General features: G+C 39.1%; 1 protein-coding gene across 2 annotated transcripts in view; it reads right to left on the bottom strand.

Annotated features, from left to right (window-relative positions):
* plxdc2b (plexin domain containing 2b) overlaps positions 1–10,471 on the bottom strand; it is a 460,874-nt gene that overhangs the window by 11,450 nt on the left and 438,953 nt on the right. Inside the window, exon 13 of one of the 2 annotated variants that reach the window (XM_073054623.1) lies at positions 8,772–8,932. The exons of the other annotated variant lie outside the window; for it this stretch is intronic. Coding sequence (XP_072910724.1) covers positions 8,772–8,932 — 161 coding nt within the window. The remainder of the gene's footprint in view (positions 1–8,771; positions 8,933–10,471) is intronic. 2 annotated transcript variants of the gene reach the window in all.

Genomic DNA, 10,471 nt, shown 5'->3' with positions numbered 1-10,471 from the left:
CGTTTGGTAATAGTACAATCCCTTCATCCCAAGAATCAGCTGATTGAATGAAAGTCAAACACCATGGTAAAACCCATGTAGATAATGTCTAACACTGTACCCCCTTCAGTCTTCTTGTTCACCTCTACAACAAACTCAAGTTCATGATCTTCCACACTGAAAACCATGCTATCCCTGATTAATCCTTGGCTTTCCAAATGAACCTAAATCTTATTCGCAGAATCGCTACCAAGAACTTTCCCCTACTGATTTTAGGCTCAGTGGCCTGTATTTCACTACTTTATCTCTGTTGCTCTTTTTAAATAAAAGCACAATATTAGCTGTCATCCAGACTTCCGCTGCCTCACCCCTAACTAATGAGAATACAGACATCTCTGCCAAGGCCTAAGCATTCTCCTCTCTTGCATCCCATAGCATCTTGGTCAGATGTTCAAGATTTATCAAAATCTTCAGTATCTATTTTGTAAAATTGATATGCTCCAGGATATCATTGGTTTCTTCTTTCACTAACTTCCATGTTCTACTCCACAGTAAATATAAACAGGAGTATTCATTGAGGATATTTCCTATTTCCTGTGGTAAAGTATCTAGAACACTACCCTGATTCTTAATGAGGCTTACTCTCGAGCTAGCTTTTGCTCTCAGAACACTTACAGAACCTTACAGGATTCCCCTTTTAACTTGTCTGTCAAAGGTATCTGATTGGACATTTTCACCCTTCTAATTTCCTTCTTAAGTATATGCCTACATCATTTATGCTTCACAATTGACTTGCTGGTTGAAATAGGCCACCAGGTTGAGTGGGGTATCAATAACATTCTCTCGCTCAATGTCAACAAAGTTAAAAAGCAGCTGTTGATCTCAGAGAAGGGAAGGTGGGTGAACAGGCACCAATCTATATAGGGGGATCACTGAGGGTCAGCAGCTTCAGATTCCGGTGTGTTATCATATTGGATGACCTGTCCTGCGCCCAGCACATAGGAGCAATCAAAAGGAAAGTGTGCCAATGTTTTTCCATTTTTTAGGAGGATCAGGAGGTTTACACAGAAAACTCAGGTAAACTAGTCTGGTATGGCAATTGCATGCGTCATGAAGTTAAAAAGACAGTAAGATATAGGAGAAGTAGGTCATTTTGCCCATCGAGTCTGCTCTGTCATTTCATCATGGCTGATCCAATTTTCCTCTCCTGCCCCAATCTCCTGCCTTCTTCCACTATCCCTTCATGCCCTGTCCAGTCAGCAATCTATCAACCTCTGCCTTATATATACATAGAGACATGGCTTCCACATCTGCCTGTGGCAAAGAATTCCACAGATTCACCACTCCCAGCTTCAGCACATCCTTTCTAAGATAAGGGGCACAAAACTCTTCACAATACTCCAAACAAGGCCTCAACAGTGTTTTACAAAGTCTCAAAATTATATCCTTGCTTTTACATTGTAGTCCTCTTGAAATGAATGCTAACATTGCATTTGCCTTCCTCACTACAGACTCAACCTGCAAATTAATCTTTGAGGAATCCTGCACAATGACTCCCAAGTCACTTTGCACTTCAGCCTTTTATATTTTCTCTCCATTTAGAAAATAGTCAACCCTTTCATTTCTTCTACCAAAGTGCATGACCATACACTCACTGACACTGTATTCCATCTGCCATTTCTTTGCTTATTCTCCTAATCTGTCTATGTCCTTCTGTAGCCTCTCTACTTCCTCGAAACAACCTGCCCCACCATCTATCTTCATATCATCTGAAAATTTTGCAACAAAATTACCAATTCCATCATCCAAATCATTGACATAAAATGTAAAAAGAATTGGCCCCAACACAGACCCCTGTGGAGCACCACTAGCCACCAGCAGCCAACCAGAAAAGGCTCCTTTTATTCTTACTCTTTGCTTCCTGCCAATCAGCTACTGCTTTATCCATGCTAAAATCTTTCCTGTAATACCATGGACTCATAGCTTGTTAAGCAGCCTCATGTGTGGCACCTTGTCAAAGGCCTTCTGGAAATCCAAGTAGACAACATCCACTAATTCTCCTTTGTCTATCCTGCATGTTATTTCTTCAAAGAATTCCAACAGATTTGTCAGGCAAGATTTTCCCTTTAGGAAACCATGCTGACTGTTGCCTATTTTATCATGTGCCTCCAACTACCTTGAGACCTCACCCTTAACAATTGACAGCTTCTCAACCACTGAGGTCAGGCTAACTGGCCTTTAGTTTCTTTTCTTCTGCCTCTCTCCCTTCTTGAAGAGTGGAGTGACATTTGTTATTTTCCAGTCTTCCAGAACCACTCCTGAACCTAGTGATTCTTGAAATATCATTACTTATGCCTGCATGATATCTTAGGCCACCTCTTTTAGACCCCTGGGGTGTGATCCATCTGGGCCAGGTGTCTTATCTACTTTCAGACCTTTCAGTTTCCCAAGAACCTTCTCTCTAGTAATGATAACTTCAGGCACTTCATGACCACTGACACCTGGAACGTATTATTAGTATCAACAGTGAATGATGTAAAATACTTATTCAATTCGTCCATTAATTCCTTGTCCCCCCTTATTACTTCTCCAGCATAATTTTTTAGCGTTGTGATATCGACTCTCATCTCTCCTTTACACTTTATACAGTTTAACAGAAGAAACTTTTGGTATCTTTAATATTACTGGCTAACTTACTTTCGTATTCCATCTTTACAATATAACCATATATAACCATATAACAATTACAGCATGGAAACAGGCCATCTCGGCCCTTCTAGTCTGTGTCGACGCTTACTCTCACCTAGTCCCACTGGCCTGCACTCGGCCCATAACCCTCCATTCCTTTCCTGTCTATATACTTATCCAATTTTACTTTAAATGACAATACCGAACCTGCCTCTACCACTTCTACAGGAAGCTCATTCCACACAGCTACCACTCTCTAAGTAAAGAAATTCCCCCTTGTGTTACCCTTAAACTTTTGCCCCCTAACTCTCAAATCATGTCCTCTTGTTTGAATCTCCGCTACTGAAAATGGAAAAAGCCTATCCATGTCAACTTGATCTATCCCCCTCATTATTTTAAATACCTCTATCAAGTCCCCCCTCAACCTTCTATGCTCCAAAGAATAAAGACCTAACTTGTTCAGCCTTTCCCTGTAACTTAGGTGCTGAAACCTAGGTAACATTCTAGTAAATTTTCTCTGTACTCTCTCTCTCTTATCAGCATTAAACTCCATCTGCCATCATTCAGCCCACTCTTCTAACTGGCCTAAACCTCTCTGCAAGCTTTGAAAACCTACTTCATTATCCACAACGCCACCTACCTTAGTATCATCTGCATACTTACTAATCCAATTTACCACCCCATCATCCAGATCATTAATGTATATGACAAACAACATTGGACCCAGTACAGATCCCTGAGGCACACCACTAGTCACCGGCCTCCAACCAGACAAACAGTTATCCACCGCTACTCTCTGGACACTCCCATCTAGCCACTGTTGAATCCATTTTACTACTTCAATATTAATACCTAATGATTGAACCTTCCTAACTAACCCTCTGTGTGGAACCTTGTCAAAGGCCTTACTGAAGTCCATATAGACAACATCCACTGCTTTACCCTTGTCAACTTTCTTCGTAACCTCTTCAAAAAATTCAATAAGATTTGTCAAACATGACCTTCCATGCACAAATGCATGCTGACTATTCCTAATCAGACCCTGTCTATCCAGATAATTATATATACCATCTCTAAGAATACTTTCCATTAATTTACCCACCACTGACGTCAAACTGACAGGCCTATAATTGCTAGGTTTGCTCTTAGAACCCTTTTTAAACAATAGAACCACATAAGCAATACGCCAATCGTCCGGCACCATCCCCGTTTCTAATGACATTTGAAATATTTCTGTCAGAGCCCCTGCTATTTCTACACCAACTTCCCTCAAGATCCTAGGGAATATCCTGTCAGGACCCGTGATTTATCCACTTTTATATTCCTTAAAAGTGCCAGTACTTCCTCCTCTTTAATTGTCATAGTTTCCATAACTTCCCTACTTGTTTCCCTTACCTTATGCAATTCAATTTCCTTCTCCTTAGTGAATACTGAAGAAAAGAAATTGTTCAAAATCTCCCCCATCTCTTTCGGCTCCACACATAGCTGTCCACTCTGATTCTCTAAGGGACCAATTTTATCCCTCACTATCCTTTGCTATTAAAATAACTGTAGAAACCCTTCGGATTTATTTTTACCTTACTTGCCAAAGCAGCCTCATATCTTCTTTTAGCTTTTCTAATTTCTTTCTTAAGATTCTTTTTACATTCTTTATATTCCTCGAGCACCTCATTTACTCCATGCTGCCTATATTTATTGTAGATCTCCCTCTTTTTCTGAACAAAGTTTCCAATATCCCTTGAAAACCATGGTGCTCTCAAACTTTTAACCTTTCCTTTCAACCTAACAGGAACATAAAGATTCTGTACCCTCAAAATTTCACCTTTAAATGACCTCCATTTCTCTATTACATCCTTCCCTTAAAACAAATTGTCCCAATCCACTCCTTCTAAATCCTTTCCCATCTCCTCAAAGTTAGCCTTTCTCCAATCAAAAATCTGAACCCTGGGTCCAGTCCTATCCTTCTCCATAATTATATTGAAACTAATGGTATTGTGATCACTGGACCCGAAGTGCTCCCTAACACATACGTCCATCACCTGACCTATCTCATTCCCTAAGAGCAGATCCAACACTGCCCATTCTCTAGTCGGTACTATCTTAATGACTTTTTAGTTGCCCTCTTTTGGTTTTTAAAAGCTTCCCAATCCTCTAACTTCCCACTAATTGTTGCTCTGTTATATGCCCTCTCTTTGGCTTTTATGTTGGCTTTGACTTTTCTTGTGCCAACTTGCCTTTAGAATATTTCTTCCTCTTTGGGATGTATATAACCTGTGCATTCTGAATTGCTTCCAGAAATTCCAGCCAATGTTGTTCTGCCATCATCCCTGCCAGTGTTCTTTTCCAATCAATTCTGGCCAACTCCTCGATCACGCCTCTGTAACTCCCTTTACTCCATTTTGTGTAATGGACTCTGCCAAATATATTATGCGCACATCCCTGCCCTTGACTGGTAGAATCTACAGGAGTTGCTGTTTCAGCATCATCTAGCAGCAAAGATTCCCATCATCAGGGTCATGCCATATACTTGCAGCTAGACTAGGCAGGAGTTCAAGAAGTCTGAGGTCTTATAACTCCAGATTCAAGAACAGTGACTTCCCTTCAACCATTAGATTCATAAAACGACTGGAAAAACCCTAACCACTACAGTTTACCGTACTATGAGCACTTTGAGCATTTTCCACTAGAATTAACATTTTATAAAATCCCATATTGTTTGTTCTTGTAAAAATTGTGTATAATCTATGTTTATTATTTGTTTTATTATAAAGATTTTCAGTGTCTGTGACACTACTGCAAGTAAGTTTGTCATTGCACCCGTGCATATCTGCACTAGTCCTTATGACAATAAACATGACTTTGACTTTGATCCCTGCTGCCTATACCTGACATATTTCTCTTCCTTTTTCATGGCTGAGCCCTCAGCCAAAATGTTAAAGGCCTTTCCCTTCACTCCATGTGTAATGTTTTTTTGCGGGATATGCTTACTATTTACTTTTCCAAGGAAATTGTTTAAATAGAGCGAACTGTTACAATGTGCATGATGACAGGATACACAAGAATGTTAAATGAACTGTTTTCAGTCATTACAGTTTAATATTTCAGTTGATTAATATGTAATAGCTTCATCTCTTTGGTTTCCCAACTGTTTCTTGTGAAACATAATGAATGGATTAGTTAATTGGAATGCTTATATTTCTGAAGCTACAACTAATATTTGCATTTGATTGATTGCAGTTTAATCAGAGTTGACTGTACAGACGTGTTTTTAAATAGTACTTTATTTAAGCCTTATCAGTGCACATCTTGAACAGAAGGTGTTCACTGTGAACTTGGAACCTTCCATGGTGCTTTAATTCAAGGCATGCTTCTGATGTCATGCAAATATGAGATGTCTGAAATAGTCCCAGCCTGACTTGTAATGATTTCTTTGTATTGCTTAACTTATCAGAAATGAAAGCGCAGAGCTGTAAATTTTATATGCAAATCCCTTGTTGCAATACCAATTAATTTATTACATTTAATATGTATATATATTTCTTAATGTAATTTATAGTTGGCTTTATTATTGGTTGAGTGAACTTGGCCTTTTCTTCTTGGAGTGACAGAGGATGAGAGGTAACCTGGTGGAGGAGTATAAGATGATGAGGGGCATTGATTGCGTCGATAGCTAGAGGCTTTTTCCCTGGGCTGAAAAAGGCTAACACGAGGGGGTATAGATTAAAGGTGCTTGTAAGTAGGTACTGAGGGGATGTCAGGGGTAAGTTTTTCCAACACAGAGAGTGGTGAGTGCGTGGAATGCACTGCCGACGACAGTGGTGGAAGCAGATACAATAGGGTCTCTTAAGAGCCTCTTAGATAGGTATTTAGAGCTTAGAAAAATAGAGGACTATTCTAAGCAATTTCTAGAAATTCTAGGCAATTTCTAGAGTAGGTTACATGGTCAGCACAACGTTGTGGGCCAAAGGGCCTGTAATGTGCTGTAGATTTCTATGTTCTATTATGTATTTCAATGCACTGCTGCCATAAAGCAACAAATTTCATGACACAAGCCAGTGATATTAAGCCTGATACTGAAATATACCTGGATATGGACCTATGCCTGTATCTACAGTGATTGCAGACCAAATGATGCAGATTATCAGGTAGAGACAATGTCACCTAATTGCATTGTCTGAGCAACACTGCAGGAAAGCACTGGATGGTACAGACAACCCTTCTGTGGAATTCTTCCACCCTCTCATCTGCATCCCATGTGGATTATCAGATCAATGTAGAACTTACTGGTTTTTAGAATCCCATAAATCTATATTGGCAAGCACAGGATCTTAATCACACAAATGCCCAGCTGCAAGACAGAACTTTTCCGCATAGCCTGTGTGTATGGTGGCCTTTCCAAAGGCAATCTTGCACTGTGTTTGCATACAGTTACAGAACTCTAAGGGTGCTGGTAATCTTGATTCTGAATTGGAGCTGCACACTTCTAAAACAATGTTTCTGGGTGGAAATGGAGTGCATGAAAGAGAATCTTTTCTACCCATGTAAATCCTAAAATTAAAGATGTTTCTGAAAGTAGTTATTGTTAGAGAAAAAAACATAGAACACAGAACTGTAGAGCCTTCCGCCCACAGTGTAATACTGAACTAATTACACCAATGATGCCTGGTTGCACTAACCCCTTCTGCCTGCACGTGGTCCATATCGCTCAACACTCTGCACATTCATGTGCCTCTTAAATACCACCATAATACTGTATCTACCTCCAGTATCGCCTCTGGCAGTGTATTCCAAGTACTCACCATTCTGTGTAAAATCTTGCATGCACATCTCCATTGGATTTTTCCCCCAAGTATAAATGCATTTTGACACATCAGGTAGGATACTGTCTGTCTACTCCATCTATACCTCTTATAATTTTATAAACTTCCATCAGGTCAACACCCCCAGTCTCCATTGCACCAGAGAAAACAACCCACATTTGTCCAACCTCTTCTTGTAGCACATGCCCTCTAATCCAGGCAGGGTCCTTGTTAGTTTCTTCAGTACCTTCTTCAAAGCTTCCACGTATTTCCTTCAATGGGGGTAACCAGACTGAATATAATACTCCTGATTTGCCTAACCAGATCTTTATAAAGCTGCAGCATAATTTCCATTGACTTTTGAACTCAGTGCCCTTGAGTAAAGAAGACAAGCTTGTCATTTGCCTTCTTTATTGTTAACTCAACTAGTGCTGCCACTTCTAGGGAAATACAGACTTAGGATCAAGATCCTTCTGTACATCAATGCCTTTATGCATCTGGCCATCAGCTATGTACTTCCCCTTTATGTTTGATCTCTAAAGTGCAACACATTTGCCTTGATTAAGCTCCATTTGCTGTTTCTCTGCCCATATCTGCAACTGATCTATATCCCACCATATCCTGTGATATCTTGTGGGATATCAGAGGTCCCAGTACAGATCCTTGCTCAACTCCGGCTGTCATGCACCTCCAAATGGAATAAGTCCCGTCAACTACTACCCTCTATCTTCTACAGCAAACTATGCTGAATCAAAATGACTTGCTCATAGAAGACAGAAAGTAGTCACTGTTGATCCTATGCATTTTAATCTTCTGGATAAATCTACCATGAGGGATGCTCTTGAATGCCTACTAAAGTTCATGGAGATAACATCCATCTTCATCGATCACCTCCTGTCACTTCTTTCAAAACTCAACAAGTTAATAAGTCATGAACCGCCCCACACAAAACCAAGCTGATTTCCCTAACCAGGCAACAACTTTCCAAATGCTCATGAACTCTTTCGCTAAGAATCTTCTCTGTTGGCTTCTTTACCATTGATGTGGTCCTCACAGGTGACAGTGGCTGTAAAATCTGTCCTCCTTTTATCCAGGAGCTTGAGGGCATTTTGCTACAACTTTTATGACTGGATAAGTGCTTAGTCATCAGAAGTGGTTTCTTCATCAAATGTTACCCATAAGTAGAGCTAAAGTATAAAAGGAATTTGAAATTCCCGCCAGCATTTTATCAAAGCAAGCAAGTAAAAACTGGCTTGATGCAAATTAAAGGCATTAATTTCATTCCTGGATGTTAAACAAGTATACCTCAATAAAGAAGAGACTTGGTGCTGATGTTGGATGATGGTACATGTAAACTGTCACGAGGACAGCCGCTATAGCAACGATGATCACCAGGAGGATCCCCACAATTAAGCCCGTGTGGACTGAGTCTCCCTTCTTCTCTGCAGTGCTGTCTGCTGTAGAAGCTGGAAGGCCAAAAAAAAAAGAAAAAAATCAACTTCCATGAGTATGTGTGACCAGGTTGTGGCAAAAATAGGTTTAAAAATGGACCGCATCCTGGGAACTTGAGTAATTATAAATTCAGGCTGACAAGTCTGATACAACTCTGTGTTGATCTGAACTTAAATATCAATGATAATATTTACACAATTTAAGTCCCATTAGCAAATTTGGTTAAGTATTGAAGCCATTGTTGAACCTCTGTTCCTTCTAGGTATTATAAAAATCAAAATAGTGAGGGTGTTGAAAATGTTGAAAATAGATGATGTTGAGAATGCTCAATAGTTTAGGCAGCATCATTGTGAAGAGGGAATATCAACATCAGAATCAGAATCAGCTTCAATATCACTGGTATACATCACGAAATTTGTTGTTTTGTGGCAGTAGAACATTGCAATACATAATAATAAAAAATATTAATTACAATAAGAAATACAATGTATTCTGGGTAATTGGGCCATTAGTTAATTAGGGCATCCACTTATTTGGGATAAATCTTAAAGAATAAACACTAATTGAAAAAATTGCTGGGATTCGCTTTGTTTAATTGGGACACTGTGCCACTTAATTGGACCAGCAGACTGTTGCCAAACAGATTCTAACTAGCGTCAATTGTACACACTTATGTAGCCATTAGATGCTACACTGTACACAGAGTGGAGTTTTTACATACTGTGTCAGTTGCATGTGTTTGTGTTTGAGAAGCAGTAATTTTTGTCACTGACAGCTGGCAAGCAATAATCAGTGTGACAATTCTGAACTGTTTGCGGTTCAAAGCATTCAAGCTTGCAGATACCCAAAACAGCCGGGACTGAAAATGAAATTATTTCACTACTTCAATAATTTAGAAACTATGAAGAACTTGAAGGTATCAACAATCATCTTGAATTAACTAGAATCCACTGTACATATATTTTGACCCAATGAAGCAGCTGCCCAAATTAGCCAAAGTTTCATGGAAATAGTTAAAAAGGTATAAAAAAAGCCAAACTGAGTAACAAATTATGTATTTAGATGAAATACATAACAAATTAGAACACTGCTAACAGTACTATAGAACTGTTTATTAGTTCCTAATAGTTATCTATGGAGGAATCCATCCTGTATATGCAACAAATAAAATCAGCACAGACACCTGATGCGTGTAATGGATTGCTGTCATACAATGCTATCAACAATTACATCCTCCAAATCTTTATTTTCATTGCAACATTCAAGATGATTGTCGATACCTTTTATAGTTCCTTAATAGATTCTTCATAGTTCCTTAAGGTTTGTCCAAATAAGTGGCTGCCCCTTGGAAGTTTTAATGTTTTATTGTTTTACAACATTGAATCATATTGGAATTAATTTGGCTTTTTTCGACACTCGTGAACAAAAAAAACTCTTACATGTCAAAATGAAAACAGATCTCTGCAACATGATCTAAATTAATTACAAATATAAAGCACAAAATAATTGATTGCATAAGTATTCACTCCCTTCAGGTCAGTATTTAGTAGATG

The sequence above is a fragment of the Hemitrygon akajei genome, chromosome 8 (genome assembly GCF_048418815.1).
Source record: "Hemitrygon akajei chromosome 8, sHemAka1.3, whole genome shotgun sequence".
NCBI classification, from domain to species: Eukaryota; Metazoa; Chordata; class Chondrichthyes; order Myliobatiformes; family Dasyatidae; genus Hemitrygon; species Hemitrygon akajei.
Note: the sequence above shows the minus strand (reverse complement) of the source record. Positions and strands in the feature narration are given on the sequence as shown.